Genomic DNA, 15,422 nt, shown 5'->3' on the forward strand with positions numbered 1-15,422 from the left:
TGCCCTACCTCTTGGTAAGGAGCGTCAGAACTTTATGGTTACGGAGAGGTAAACTATGTCGTGAAAATATCGCAAGGATAATTCCCAAAAGAGTTGTTGAACAGAGTTTCTGTGGTTGGTACAAATAGTATTGGTAGATAGTACTACTAGGTAAGGCAGGGAACTGCGGTTCTGGAACGGCCTGTAGGAGATAGGATATAATGATGAATGGGTTGGGGAAAGGGCGGGTGTATCTGCATAATGGGAACGAATGGGAGCATTAGGATTTATCATCTTATTTATTTATTATTTTTATTTTTCTATCTTCTCAATTTTTTTTTTTTTTTTTTTTTTTTTTTTTTTTTTTTTTTTTTTTTTTTTTTTTTTTTTTTTTTTTTTTTTTTTTTTTTTTTTTTTTTTCTCTCCCCAACGGGCACTGGGCTTGTTACAGCATACGAACAACGGGGGCTCTGTTATGAAACCCATAGTCTGCATAAGCGACGGGACATCCACTCTACATGCTGCGAGCACAACGTTAGAGTTTATAGCCAGGGCGTAGGATGCATCGGACCATGGTCCTTGAACGGACATGCCCGTCAAGCACTGGAGGTACTTGGTACGTTTCCTCCAATATGTTGGCCGTACTAGGCATATTACGTGAGACGAGAGGGACGGTCGGGGACACACGATAGCTACCCAAGGCAATCGATTGAATGTTGGGTATCATCCTAAGAAGTTGAGAATGAGCCTCCATGGTGATCCAGATCGGACAGTGTGTTAGGGGAAATGATGGTTTGGCTTAGTTGCCTATCAGTCTAGACGCCTGACTCATAGTAGGTACCGTGAGCTTTGCGGAAGTCGTATCCCGATTCATGCAGTGCAATAGGCTTGTGTTGGCAAACCACTGGTCTGGGTGGCAAATTCTAGGCAGTGAAAATACTACGTGCCGTTTGGACAGATGGTGATTGGTGATATCTAGGCACAGTGTCCGCAGCACAAGTTGAAGGGCAAGGTGCTACCTCTACAATACTGGTAGCTTGGAGCTCAAAGCTCAAGTTCAGGACAAACCTTTGCTCGTAGGTGCCGCGGTTGTCAAAAATCCGCAACGAGATGAACTGTCTTGTACAGCCGCCGTGAGAAACCCGGGTAGTGCACAACTGGCATCGCTCCTACGTCAATTTGGGGTTAATGGACCGATAGCAGGTTGTCCTCGAATCTGCAGAAGGGCGGTGTTTGGGAGAGCAGTGCCTGGACATTACTTCATCCCCTACTAAGCCCCGACAAAAGAGCAGCACTGCTCCTTTGCCATTGCCTCGGGTCTTACTGTGAGAATTGCTATGCATCGGCTAAACTCGGGGCAGGGGAAGAGGCTTTTCAGCATCTGTCCAGTAGGGGCTTTAGAACAGAATGAGGCAATTCGAATAAGTCACGCAGTCCTGGTGCGTTTTAAATATCTACCATCAAATTTCGTGCCTGTTGTCTTGACCTGTTCGAGTGCCCTTGAAGCCAAAACCACGCTAGCCTTGTCGGAGAAGAAGCGGGGTAAGTTGCGGATGGAGGGTGAAAGTGAGTTTAGTGAGCTTCTTCTGTCGACGAGCATCGACAACTTCTCACTGCCAGTTCAATGTGGCGCAGCAGTGCTTGAACAGTCCCCATTCCGGGGATTTTGAAAACTCCGATGTCTAGTCTAGACCCTACGTTCACCTGGCCGTTCACCCGCTTCTCATTTGCCACACTTAATCTCACCCCAGCTAATCCACTATTTGCTAACTACAACGGTTGTGCTCTGGGAGTCGGCGCTCTCCGGACTTGGTCGGTGAAGAATGTTTTCATATTAGAGCTAATGCCGCCTCACTCTGCAGGTCGATTATCTTGTACTGTCGTTGGGCATGGTGGATGATATGGTTGTTCTAGATCGCGATTCTCGGTGGAGTGGTTAGGACAGCGTAAGGCTAGTACCCTTTCTATTCTAGTCGGAAAATTGTTCCTGTTGGTAGATAGCTTGTAGAGCCATTTGCCGGACAAATTTTGAAACATGGACCATATTCCCTTTATTGATGATGGCAAGCATGGATGTTCGAGATCTCTTGAATAGCTACTGTATCAGCTTGCGTAGCAGTAGGAAGCTCCTCAACCATGCCAAATTTGCTAGCGGCGATCCTGCCAGGAGTAGGTAAGTACTCCGTAGATAGCGGCTGATTAGTAGTGACCGACGAATGGCAGTGCAGTGTGATTCGAAGTGAGCATCAGTAACATCTGGAAGTTGCAAAAGCGAGGGAAATCTCGACCGAGCTCTCAATTCGCGAATAGAAGCTCTTCTATCCAGTACACCGCAGTCACTAATGACTTTTCAGTCCTGAAACTTAGGCAGCAAGCTTCTTCATGATCGCTTGGGGGACTGCTGGGTTGTCGATGACGTTCCGGCCAGCCAAGGTGCCTGGGGATGGCCGACAAGGCTGCCAGGGTATCACACGCAACATCGGCCATATTACTGCGCAGACGTCACCAAACTCTAGGGGTACTAGTCAGAGGTACTCAAGCAATACCTACTTTGTAAAATAGTAACGGTCAATACGAGGGGGTGCCCGTTTGCCCGTATTTGATGGATGACTCCGTCCTACTCCTACACTGCTACTATCATATAAAGGGCGGAAATATCACCCCCCGAACTACTCTTCTTTCTTATGCTGGATTTCACTCTTCGCAGAACCAAGGACTTCAACAAGTATTAGACCTTGCTTGTCAAAGCAATCTTCTTTTTTCCTTTGTTAAAATCGCTCTCTTTAATATCTGTGTACCTGTCAGCGATACAGCGGAGGGTTCCTTCTGACATTTACTTGACCTCATCTCGTCTTTTGTGGTTGCTTCTTTCTATTCTTAGCCTACCACACCCTGAATTACATTGCTTTCCTTCACATCACGCAAGGTTCAACAAAATTTATCGATGGGAGATGACACGGGAAACGGCAGAAATGCTTTCTTCCAAGGCCACTGGTCAGGCTTTCCCCCTCAACCACGCCAAGGGAATTACCTGGTACCCGGTCTTCATCCCTATGCCCCCTCATCAGTCAGTCAATGGATGAATAGATTGCGCTTCATCGTTTCAGAGACTAACATTCTGGCATAAAGCAGTATGCTCCATCCTCACCGTACTCGCCAGTATCGACCTCGAGAAGTATGAGTCCAATCGATGGCCTGCACCTAGATACGAGCTTCCTCACAGACGGATCAATGAACGACCTGGCAGGTATGCAGATGACAGACAATGGCATACAGGGACTACCTGTGGGCGAGGATGACGTATTGTCACTGGCAGTCCCTACTATGTGTCAAGCGCAGGGTGGTATTCATGTCGATGATCTCAATCCTATTCTATCAAAACTTGCAGCTGCAGTTCAGGCAAAACTCCCCCAGCAAGATGCAGCTCATCTTTATGAGCTAAAAGATCTACTCAGTGCCAGCTACAACACACTGATTGGGATGGTCCAGCGCCAGATCGATACTACAGGGTATCAACCTCATTCGCCCGGTTCGTCTGACTCGCCTGGTAGCACGCACAATGGGGACAGATACATCTGCTATCTCTGCCCCAAGGAAAATCACAACATACTATTCGCGGATCGAGGTACTTTCAGGCGCCACGTCTCATACAAACATCACCCAGAATTTCGATACCTGTGCCTAGCCCATCCAATTTGCGACTGGGGGACAAACAGGCGGGATAAGATTTACCCTCACATGAGAACCCACCGAATATATCAAGTGTCTCAAGCGCAAGTAAATCGATTTGCGATTAGGCAGAGACCACCGCGAAATTGCGGGCTATGTTGGAAGCCCGTAAGCTGCTGGGCGGAGTACTTCAAGTGCGTTGCCAACCATTGTCGTATCAAGAATGTCGATTCGACGAATTCAAGCGCAAGCTTGAGCAGACGGGGCAGTGATGATCGCGGAGGAGGTGGTAACAATGGAACTGGATTCGGTGGAAATTATCCCCCTGGAAATGGTTTCGGTCCATCGGGTCCGCAGCAGTTCTACCCCGGCAACAATGGGAGTTTTTCTTCAAGTGATGCCGGTCAGAACAATGGCCATTATGGACATAATTTCTCTGGCTACACGGGCACTACAAACCGAGATGACGAGGACTCTACCTCAAGCTACTCCTGCGGTGAGGCCGATACCGTCGCAGATGTAGCTCCATCACCATCTTGCTGTTCCAGCGACATACCACACGCGATGGATGTTCCTGCCCCATCTAGTATCATAAGCCAGCACTTGGCGCTGATGCAGATGACAGAGGAAACTGAAAGCTGCGGTTCGGTTTCGCACAAGGAGGATTACCCACCATCCACTTCTGGCGAATCTGATCTAAGAGACCTCGGTGACGAAACTTATCGCCGTATATCACGGCCTCCAAACGATGCTGCTTCAGATCGCAAGCGGACTCCTCGTCTTAGGACTGAAGATCTCTTCAAAAAGCGGTGCCAGGGTTGCGGACACGTTCTAGTCGAGTGCGATAAGTGCTGCCGTTTAAAGGAGACCATCTTCCAGTGCCACTTCTGCGCGGACAATACCTGCAAGCTCCCCGCTTCTATGAGAGACCCTCAAGAAAGCGAGGAATCAGAAAGATGCAAGCGGACCATTAACAAAGGCGACATAGGCATCCCAGGACGTCCACTTTGGACTGACCATTGGTCTCTGTCGCCAACTGAGCACTCTTTGGAGCCTCTATCCCTTTTTGATCATGATCACTATATGGAACCTGCGAAAGGTGCCAACATGGAAGCTGGAAAATCATCGAATGACCACATCCTTGGCTTGAAAGCTGCCAATGATGGGTGTGTACATTTTGGCAGTTCTTGTCCACTTAGTCTGGATTCTCCTGTTGACTCTGAAGTGACTTGTTCCTCGATGAACCTAGACACTTCATATTGCCAAGCGCTACCCTCTCTAGACGCTAAAGGACCACAGGAAGCATTCGAAGCTGTCCATAAATATGGAAGAGGTAACCTATTCAAGACAGAAGAGTTCATACAAACACTCGATATGTTGTCTGCCACGGAGTCGACATATCAGTCGTACGAAATCCTTTCTTTCTGTGTCCTGAATGCAGTGCAAGATTTCTTCGACCAGATGCTTGTTTCTTGGCTCGTCTGCGAGGCAGCCCTTTTACATACAGTGTCATTGTCGTACCGTGGGTGCTTGCCCCATTCTCCATCAATGGATGAGTCTGCTAAACAACGGTCTAGGTTTCGGTGAAAGGAGCATTTCTGAGAAACGAACCGAGTCCGCCATCAGTCGGCGCTACTTACCCCATCCATGGGAGAAGATGCGTTACCAACCCACAGCTAGACAGATTCCGCGGAGGAAGCATTCGCAGCTGCGAACGAAGCTTCAAGTGATCTCCGGGATACTCATCCTCCGTGCCACTGTTCTGAGGAGAAAGCCAATGATGATTTCATCCACAGAGACCTCCGCGGAAGTCTCCGAGCCTAGCAAGATAGGTACTGAGCTCCAGATAGTCGAGCCAGGTGTCCAGGTTTCCCCAACTCTCGAGGTGATGTTCAGCCGAGGCACAGAGGTGGTAGCGGACGCTGTTTCCAGCTTAATTACCGGCGTCATGTCTGCAACGGAAGAAGAGATGGAGTACTTCAAGCCCATATCGGTGCATATGTCGAACCTCTTCACGAAGGGATCAACGTGGCTCGGCGAGGAGAGCCTGATCGAATGAATCTGCTGCCTCCGTAGAGGCCCATTTCGGTTGACTATCTTGTTTTAATTGTACTCTTAACAATGTCTTTGTTCACGATATTTACGACCCCATGACTTTATGTTTATATCCCTTGCATTTGTATGATAATATATGTTACTGGCTTCATTAATCGCTATAATGTATGATACACCACACTGTTCCTTAACTTTTCCCACTCAGTCCATGTCATCCTCCGCCCCCCCAAGCATCGGGGATAGGAGTTAACAAGCCCGCGCACTCCGAGATGACATAACCGACCGGTATCGATAAGCGGTGCCAGGCCAGCAACGACTCAAGACCAACTATTTCGGAGCCAGTCGTGCCGACCAATTGAAGACGCAGCCCCGACACCTCTCCCTGTCCTTTATCACTAATTGCACTCCCTTGCTATTGGAAGTCGGGTGACTGCTAATTTAGCCTGCTATGATATGATCCCAGTAGCCCATTCACCGACTGCTCCCACCCCTCACGTTTTCGGCCGATCATGAGTAGTCCACCTCCGCCGCCGTCTGGCTCGCCCCCCGCCCAACCGGGGTCTCCGTCCCGAGATTCTGGAACTGTATGGCATCCCGCTAGGGAATGGTTGGAACAGGACGAGGACGAGGATGATATGGACTATGAGCCGGATGAAATAGACTCAGATGGAAGAGAAGAAGAAGAAGACCTAGATGCGGATTTGTATGAGGACGAGGAAGACCTCGATGATGCTGATGATCATCGCTTCGGTACGATTGTCGCCGCCCCCTCCTTTACAACTGTCACTTTAGCTTGATTTTGCTTTTGCATGCGTTGATTTACTTCTTTTTTTTATTCTCTTTGTTTTGAGAACTTACGTTTTCCAAGATCCGGAATTGCATCTAGGTAATATACACATTGAATTCGCTATGGATGAGTCGGACCATGAGCAACATGGTGAGGAGCGTCACGAGGGAAGGCACAATAGAGGTAGCGTGCCCGCATTCTTATTCTTACTTACTGCTGCTATTGCTTAGGCTTTGGACACTCATTATAGCAGTTTCCGCAGCTCGATTACTGAATCTCCTGGCTTCGAATGGTCTGCGCCATATCCTTCATTATAACGGACTACACGACGCCAACGTGGTAGAGGAAGACGAGGACGATTACGAGTTCGGATTCTTCGGGTACCGGCGACGAGCACGACGATCGGGAGGGCAGCAGTTTCCCAAGGTACCAAGCGAGGAGGGAGAGCAGCTCATGGGTTCTGGTGATTTCGGATCCAACCCTCACTATGTGGACAGATTGAAGAAGCGGAAACGGGCTCTGGCGACGAAGATCATGTGGCGAGAATTGGGGGTTGATGTGTCGGGGCCGCAGAGGAGGGATATGCAGTCGATAACGCAGGTGGGATTATCATAGGGGAGAGGGATGTAACTGGTTCTGGCTGACTGTTGGTAGGGACTCATTCCTGGCTCGACGGCGGATAAGATCGTTCATTTCGACTCGCGGTGCTACTCTGGACAGTTCTCGGACGATGGGAATTTCTTCTTCTGCTGCGCTCAGGACTTTAAGGTCAGGATGTACGATACTTCCAACCCGTTCGAGTGGAAGTATTACAAGACGGTCGATTACCCGTTTGGGCAGTGGACCATCACCGACGCCAGTCTGAGTCCGGACAATAAGTTCCTGGCGTACAGTTCGATTCGGAACCTGGTCTGTCTTGCGCCCACAGATCCAGCAGATTCCTCCGATCCAGCTATTTTGGATCTGTCGTCGCTTTCAGGAAGGCGAGGCGGGCGTGGCCTGTATGGCAATTCTCATTTCGGGGTATGCACACGACCGGACAAGAGCAGACCCTTCTCATTTCATCTAACTGGTATAGATCTGGTCGATTCGATTCTCAGGCGACGGTCGGGAGATCGTGGCTGGCACATCCGATCAATCGGTTATTGTTTACGATTTGGAAACGCGCCAGTCCGTCCTGCGGCTGCAGAATCATGAGGACGATGTGAATGCTGTCTGTTTCGGCGACAAGTCGTCCCCCCATATTCTTTACTCTGGTTCGGACGACACCACGCTGCGAGTGTGGGACCGGCGCTCGATGGGCGACGGGCGCGAGGCCGGTGTGTTCATGGGGCATACAGAAGGGTTAACTTATGTTGACAGCAAGGGCGACGGGCGATACGTACTATCCAACGGCAAAGATCAGTCGATGAAGCTCTGGGATCTGAGAAAGATGATGACGACAGCCAAGTTCGACACCATTGATGTTAACCGATACACGACCGGGTTTGACTACCGATTTGAACCGTATCCGGACGACTATTACGAACCTCATCCCCATGACTGTTCGGTAGTGACTTTCGGGGGCCACCGCGTGCTCAAGACTCTCATCCGCTGCCATTTCTCGCCTCCGGGCAGTACCAACTCGAGATATGTGTATACTGGCAGTGAAGACGGTAAGGTATACGTATATAATCTGGATGCCACACTTGCAGGAACGATTGATGTAGGGCAAGCGACGGCCAACTCGCGGCCGCGCGATCCTGATATCTTCACCGCTGCGTATGAAATCCGTAGCAGTCGCAGCGATGTGATGTGGAAAACATGCGTTCGGGATGCCAGCTGGCACCCGAACTGCCCTGTCTTGGCGGGTAAGTTGATATTAGATCTTCTTGATGGCAATTGCGCTAATTCTGAGGTTGCAGCGACGTCCTGGAATGGATGGGGATTGTCCACTGGTACGTGCACACTGCATACCTGGAATGACGGCGTGGATAGCGACGAGGGCGATCCGCCGGTGGCAGGGAACTACGACAGCCGATTGAACTCGGTCCGGGAATTCAACTTATTCAGGGAGAAGATGCAGAGCCGAAGTCGACCAGTCCAAAGATCGGCATTGGACGATGAGTTACATTATGAGTTATGGTGATGAGAATTTGGACGTATACGCAGGCAGGTAACTGCATTCCGCTTCTGTTCCACTGCATGACCGCCATGGCGTTGGCTGGCTAGCTGAATATAAATGAGGGTTGCCAAAAGGACCTGGGATAAGCAGGTAGTCATAGAATGTAATTAGCTCGCTCGAGGACGGGGTTATCGATAACGCGATCACATATAGTCAACAATCTAGGCCGGGCTATGAATAGCACGGTCTCTCTTAACTCTCTCAGACGGGGAAGCAGATGGCCGGCGTGACGGGCAGTGCTGCTCCCACAAACCATCACAGCAGACAGAGTACTGGGCGCATCGCAGATGGAGTAGTTCACAGCTGAAGAGAAATTTCGTGAATCATTTGTGATCGCGATAGAGTTCGAAACAACACCAGCCGGACGCGTCACGATCTGGGGTTCCGGAGCGGAAGTTCAACCGAAGCCGAGAGAAGGCCGGAGTGTGAGGTCGAGATCGCCGCTGTCCTTCTCTCTCTTGCTTCTGCTTCCATCGCGCTCCACCCGCAGTCCTGCTTCGGACACGTCTTCCCACGCTTCCAACGCTTCCATCCCATCCCCATCGTCTTCCCCTAACCCTATCCCTTCTTCTACTTCTGCACTTTCTCACTTCTTCGCTCTCTCCTCTTCTTTCGCCACCTCCGGCGTTAGCGGCGACGAGTCAGGGGATCCCAGCTGGACGTGAACCGGTGGACCTGACCTGACCTGAATTACATCAGTCTCGCGAGAGCTGAGCTTGGGAACTAACTGCGCTCACCGACGTTGTTTGCTGGATTTTCTTCTTCTTCATTTCCTGTACTCTCATCTGGAAAGTTCATATCTCGAACCTGTTCTCTAGCACAAGCGCTCTGCCGGTCCCGGCAGCAGCAGATCTCACTATCCGGCGCCGCATCTTCTGTGGAATTACCTGCAATTCTCCCCTTTTCATTGGAAACAATTAACACTTTCTACCCTTTCCCTGTACTTGAAAAGTCCTGGAACAAGGCGCCAATCTCCGTTTCAGAGCTATCAGATTGACGAACTGGTCAAGTGTTTGTTCTTTTTGAAGCTGTCTTCGCTTCGAATTGTACGTATCATCAAGCCTTTTTTATCCTCTGTTTGTTCGATTGTGTCTGCAATCGATTCGCCTTGTTCGTCCCCTGTGAGCCTATAACGTTTCGAAAACCAAAACCGTGGAGTTCCCGCACCGAGTCGGAGGATGATCCCAGAAGCCTGCTTTTGTTTTTCTAAATCCAGTGGATGAATCCCCTCCTTGCTAATTGACCGCCTGTGTCTACAGACATGTACTTCCCTTGAAATCAATCGATCCTGAAGCTGAGGAGAGAAGAAAACAAAAAGAAGATACCCAAGGAGGACTGTATATCCCACAAACCAAAGCAAGCAAGCAATCAAGTTTTCCCTTGAGAATCCGATCATAAGCTAAACACCATGGCTACCGAAGATGATAACTTCGATATTGACATCTATGGAGATGGCGGGGGCTACAACGCCAATGAGCAGGGCGACTTTAAGCCCGAGGATGAGATGAAACATGATGACACAGAGCTTATCCTAGATGCGCCGGAACCCACACAGAACGGGAACCCCAACCAAGGCGACGGCTCCTCCGACGGCACCGTCAAGCCGGACAGTGAAGGCGGCGCTCCCCATAGTGACCCTGTAACCCAGGCGGCAAACCCGCAATCCGCGGCCAAGGACGCCCCTGCTCCCCAGCAGGGAGTCAAGCGCAAGGAGCACGATGATCGACCGACAGACCCTGATGCTACCCCTGCTCTGCTCATATCGGACTTGTATTGGTGGACCACGGATGACGACATCCGTGGCTGGGTGTGCCAGGCGGACTGCGAGGATGAACTGAAGGACGTAACGTTCAGCGAACACAAAGTGAACGGTAAAAGCAAAGGGTAAGAGGGCAGCAGGAAGCTGGAAGCAGCGGTGACACATCAGTCCACTGACGTGGTGTTAACAGACAAGCGTTCCTCGAATTCACCACTCTCCAGGCAGCTACAGCGACGAAACACAAGATCGAGTCATTCAGCGCCGGCGGACAAACGCGCAAGCACATGGTCACCTACACCAGCCCGCAACCGAACCCGTTCCGCACGCTGCCCAAGGATGCGCCGATGCGCAAGGACAACCAGGCGCGCTCGATGTCCGGCAGCTTCAACTCGCCCAACCCGAACATGAACTTTAGCGGTGGCATGAACAACATGGGCGGAGGCTATCGGGGCGGACGCGGTGGATACAACAACCGTGGCGGCATGTCCGGCGGCATGGGTGGTAACTTCGGCAATAACCGTAACTTCCAGAACCCGATGGGTGGCTTCCAAGGGCCGATGGTGGGCGGAGGCTTCCAGGGTAATCCCATGGGGATGCAGAACTACGGCTTCAACAACCGCGGGGGCATGATGGGCGGTATGCGCGGTGGCCCTGGAGGCATGCGCGGTCGTGGTGGTGGCATGGCAGGACCCAATATGATGGGGATGCCCGGAATGAATCCGATGGGAGGGATGGGAATGAATGCGATGCCAGGGGCAATGAATCCGATGATGGGAGGTATGACGGGCAACATGGGGATGCAGGGTGAGTAGATTCCAGCACAGTGTGTGTGTGTGCTTTAGGCTGATAGCAGAGCAGGACAAGGTGGATTCCAGGGCCCCAACCCAGCCTTTAACCAGGGATTCTTTCCTCCCAACCAGGGCGTCGGCGATGGATCATGGAACCCTCATGGGGCCAAGCGCAGTCGCCAGGAGTGAATTGCTTGATTGACCCTTCTGTACACCTGCCTTTTTACCTTCCTCTTTTCTTTTTCTCTACTCTTTCTATCTATTATTATCTGGGTTCATTGCGCGGGTTCGGGGAAATTGGTTCTTATCACTGCAGTCTATGTTCATCTTTTTTTTTTCGCACCGATGGGGTGTATTAGACAATCAAGGGTCTGAATATGGTTTCCGTTTTGCTGCTTGCTTGCTTGCTTGCATATGTAGTTATAGTTTGAGTATAGGAGTTGGTTGGTAGTTTTAGCTTATCACTTCACAAATATCATAGCAGATAACCAGCATACATGAATCAATGGTCGTTTCTAGAAAATCTGTAACCAAAGTAAGTGACAGTGACAGCGGAATGGAGCAACAATGCACCGATTTCCCGATCGGCGGGAATTCCAGCCCCTCTTATCGTCGTCATCCTGCTTTATACAGAGACCCCAGAAATCCACCTGCTATCTTTCAATCCGAGGTGGTGATTCACTCCCCTCTTTCTTTGTCTCTAGTTCTGACTCCCATCCACGACACAGGGATTCACCACACATTCCCACGAGATACCCGGAAGTAACCACCTTGGGAAGCAACGCACACCGAGCTTCCCCGCATCCATTACACTCTTCCTCTCCCACTTATCACCCACCACCAAACCCCCTCCTACACACCCAGAAACAATTCACAGAAGAGGAAGACATTGAAAATGCAAGCCGTCCCGGAATCCCGCCAACAAACCTTCGAGGAGATCTACGGTCCTCCCGAAAACTTCCTCGAGATCGAAGTACCAACCCCCCTCCTCCCTCAATACCCTCTCCCCCTTCCACCCACACCCCCCCAACTAACATCCACCCCCCTAAAAACCGCAGGTTAGGAATCCCCAAACGCACGGCACCTCGCGCAACATGTACACCTCGTACGAAATCGTCTGCCGGACAAACATCCCCGCATTCAAACTCAAACATTCCGTCGTGCGTCGCCGATACTCCGACTTCGAGTACTTCCGGGATATACTGGAGCGGGAATCGACGAGGGTCACGATCCCGCCGTTACCGGGGAAGGTGTTTACGAATCGGTTCTCTGATGATGTGATTGAGCATAGACGGGAGGGCTTGCAGCGGTTTTTGCAGATTGTCGCCGGTCATCCGCTTTTGCAGACGGGGAGTAAGGTTTTGGCCAGTTTTGTGCAGGGTATGTTTTTCTCTTTCAGAACTTTTCTTGGTTGTTCTTTTGGGATGGGGTGGGGTGAATGTGCTAACGCTAATGGGGTTTTTGTGTAGATCCGAATTGGGATCGGAATGCGTGGTAATTGATCCTTCGTACGTACTGTGGGGGGAGATGATGATGATGATTTAGAGGGGAGGGGAGGGGATGGGAGAATGTGAATAAACGGAGGTGGAGAGTATGTTGTTAGCTGGAATTGCATTCGCAATTGCTTGCAGGTAAACGGTCTATGAGGTAAGATGTGCTTCTTTCTTTTTTGTTATCCGTTTTGTCTTGTCTATTTCCATTCTGCTCTTGTATGGCGGATATCATGTAACTAGCGTTCTGTCTGCAATGTCTGCAATCAGTGTTTTGTTTTGTTTGTTCATGTGGCTTTGTCACGGTTATCTTAGCATAAAAGCTGTTATCATCCATGGGCATATCTATATCTGCAATTCTAATATGCGGCAACCCTATCTACCGATGGTGACTGCATCTACTGCAAATGTTTAATATGCAACTACTCTATCTATGCAAGCTCACATGTAAGCTCCCTATGTAAGCTCATCCCACATCGGCGCCAAGGTATTATCTGCCCACGTCGCATCCACTCCCGAATTCTCGTCCATCGCAAACGAAAATACCCCCGCACTGCTCGTGCTCTCGTGGAGCCCCTGCGGCGGGGCTGGAGGCGACAGCGCAGGATCAATTGGCCCGCGCGCATTGCCGCTCTCCGCCTGCCCGCGAGCAGATACCCGTGCAGTATGCTGTTTGCCAGGGTGGGGATTCCCCCCCTGGGGCAACCGTCCGCTCACGGACCCTCCGTCCCGGTAGGCGTGCGGGAACTTGGTCCGAAATCGGTCTCGCAGGTCCGTCGCCCGGCGGTGGCTCAGGTTCAGTCGCTTGTCCTGCTGGATCAGCGTCCACTGGAAGCCATGCACGGCGTAGCCTTTCAGCAGTGCCTCGTCCTCGACGACGGTAAACGGGCGGCGTGAGCGTCGCCGCGACTTCATCGTAAAGTGTGGCTCGGGGATGCCCAACGACGCCAGCGTGGATTTGGATCTACTAGAGAGCGTGGGGGTAGTCTTTGACAAGGTGCTGTTCTTGGCCTTGCTGCCTTTCGAGTCAGCGTCCTTGGAGCTGCTGGCCTCATTCACCGCAGCGCCACTGGCCTCTGCATTAGCACCCCGCGGGTGTGGGAGATGGATCTTCCCCGCTTGTCCGTCGGTCCCTTCGGTTTCGGCTCGCGAGAGGGCGTTCGCAAGCGTGTCATGCAGCTGCCTGGTGGCTTCATTGGGATCCGCGGCCCTTGGAAGATTAGATGTGCACAGCCGACAGTTGCGTCTGACTTACCGATATGCCCAGGGGCAACACACACGAAACCTAAATTATACTTAGTTGGCATCCAGTGTCTCCTCCACGTCCACCCATGGTTATACCATACCTATCTTTCAAATTGGATGCGCTACGCTTGTTGAACTTCAACTCTGGCTGGGCCAGAATCGCCGTCCAGTTGCCGATGCCGCACTTGACCACCCCGCGCAGCAGAGCAGTCGTCTCTTCCTCGGTCCACTTACGAAGGTTCTTGCGGGACCGACCCCGCGTTTTAGGCGACAGAGGCTCGGTATTGTCCTCTGTGGAGGCGTCTTTATTGTCAGTCTCGGGGTCTGTCTTTTCGGATCTTGTCCGTTCCGCTGCAGCAACATCGTCCAGCAGCCCACTGGCGATATCGCTCGAATCGCCGTCCACCGTTTTCTCGACCGGAGAATCAAGGATTTCTTCGATGCGACCTTCACGTCGCTCCGCGATCTGGCTATCTGCAGCATTAGCAGTAAGTAAGCCCGGCTCCACAGCCTCGCTGCCTCGGGATGGTTTGGTTAGTAGCTGCGTGATCGAGCCGGGTTCAATTGGAGGAAGCAAGGCCGCATTTGGAGGTGGCTCGTTGAGACCATTGAGAATAGCAAAAGGGCCAAAGGGCGGCGGACGCTGCTCCTTCTGCGCCTGGGGAATGGGCAGCTGGAGATGTTCACTAAACGTCTCCGCCTGACCGCCCAGACGCCTGCGCTTGCGGAAGTGAAGGGCGTCGTCATCAAACGAGGAGTAGGGGTATCGTTCTAGGGCGCGGAGGTTGACAAAAGCCGGGAGAATTGGCCGGGGAGGCGCCTCCAGGCTCGGGAGGGAGTCCGCAGGGGCATCCGACTTCTTCGGTCGGGGAGCAGCTGCCCCTTCGGTGGCTCCAGATGGGGCCGAGTCATTGCGGGCAGGGTGGATGCCGGCATTGTTGTTACCGGAGGGTTCTCGGACGTGACTGGCACTGGGTTCGAGCGGGGAGGGCACGGCCAAGAGGCGAGACACCGGCTGACGGAGGGGAGCAATGCGGAGAGACTGAAGCTGGGGTAGTTCGCGAATCAAGGATTCGTCGAAGGAGCGGGTATAGGAGCCGGTGGAATCCATGGCGGGGCACCCATACACCCATTCAGGGGACGATCACTGAGGGATGAAGAGCACCATGTAGAAGGATAGGGGAGATGCCACGGCCATTTTCACGGTTGATGGATGGTGTGGAGGAGATGCAGATGCAGCAGATGGAGAATTGAAGCAGACTTGAATCCAGGTGGGCGGCTGATGAGTCAGCCAACTGTTAACCAACTGGTTGATAACTAGTTAACTAGTGAGTTACTTGGTTACTGTGTATCTGTATAGTAGTTAACTGGTTAACTGTTGTAGCTGGACTAGGTCTTTTATTTATTTTCAGTAGTGGGACATGGTGATAATTGAATGATAGAGCACATTCATCAGGATATCTGGTTGAAGATGAACAGTGCAGAC

At 51.4% G+C, this 15,422-nt stretch overlaps 5 protein-coding genes across 5 annotated transcripts; 4 read left to right on the plus strand and 1 right to left on the minus strand.

Moving 5' to 3' along the window:
• Nucleotides 1-2,923: 2,923 nt before the first annotated feature.
• Nucleotides 2,924-6,048, plus strand: BDQ94DRAFT_180397 (putative C2H2 zinc finger domain protein; the record flags this gene model as incomplete). Its single annotated transcript, XM_026773612.1, has 4 exons — nt 2,924-3,046; nt 3,109-3,154; nt 3,185-5,170; nt 5,226-6,048. The coding sequence occupies 4 exons, from the start codon at nt 2,924-2,926 to the stop codon at nt 5,705-5,707; spliced, it is 2,637 nt and encodes an 878-aa protein (XP_026624353.1). The 3' UTR covers nt 5,708-6,048.
• Nucleotides 6,049-6,055: 7 nt separating this feature from the next.
• On the plus strand, nt 6,056-8,931 carry BDQ94DRAFT_147202 (WD40 repeat domain-containing protein). Its single transcript, XM_026766979.1, has 6 exons — nt 6,056-6,453; nt 6,572-6,673; nt 6,744-7,090; nt 7,145-7,513; nt 7,569-8,340; nt 8,395-8,931. Exons 1-6 carry the CDS (start codon nt 6,339-6,341, stop codon nt 8,616-8,618), a joined length of 1,929 nt encoding a protein of 642 aa, XP_026624354.1. The 5' UTR covers nt 6,056-6,338; the 3' UTR covers nt 8,619-8,931.
• Nucleotides 8,932-9,700: 769 nt separating this feature from the next.
• Nucleotides 9,701-11,713, plus strand: BDQ94DRAFT_60048 (uncharacterized protein). Its single transcript, XM_026776141.1, has 3 exons — nt 9,701-10,538; nt 10,604-11,217; nt 11,272-11,713. The coding sequence occupies exons 1-3, from the start codon at nt 10,063-10,065 to the stop codon at nt 11,388-11,390; spliced, it is 1,209 nt and encodes a 402-aa protein (XP_026624355.1). The 5' UTR covers nt 9,701-10,062; the 3' UTR covers nt 11,391-11,713.
• Nucleotides 11,714-12,096: 383 nt separating this feature from the next.
• BDQ94DRAFT_172107 (sorting nexin-3) lies at nt 12,097-12,699 on the plus strand (the record flags this gene model as incomplete). Its single annotated transcript, XM_026771902.1, has 3 exons — nt 12,097-12,174; nt 12,260-12,581; nt 12,671-12,699. 3 exons carry the CDS (start codon nt 12,097-12,099, stop codon nt 12,697-12,699), a joined length of 429 nt encoding a protein of 142 aa, XP_026624356.1.
• A 282-nt stretch (nt 12,700-12,981) lies between these two features.
• On the minus strand, nt 12,982-15,184 carry BDQ94DRAFT_60080 (telomere repeat binding factor family protein). The gene is made up of 3 exons (XM_026776142.1): nt 14,038-15,184; nt 13,947-13,976; nt 12,982-13,901 (listed from the first exon to the last, which is right to left on the minus strand). Exons 1-3 carry the CDS (start codon nt 15,045-15,047, stop codon nt 13,148-13,150), a joined length of 1,794 nt encoding a protein of 597 aa, XP_026624357.1. The 5' UTR covers nt 15,048-15,184; the 3' UTR covers nt 12,982-13,147.
• Nucleotides 15,185-15,422: the final 238 nt, after the last annotated feature.

Source organism: Aspergillus welwitschiae, assembly GCF_003344945.1.
Source record: "Aspergillus welwitschiae strain CBS 139.54b unplaced genomic scaffold BDQ94scaffold_24, whole genome shotgun sequence".
Classification (NCBI taxonomy): Eukaryota; Fungi; Ascomycota; class Eurotiomycetes; order Eurotiales; family Aspergillaceae; genus Aspergillus; species Aspergillus welwitschiae.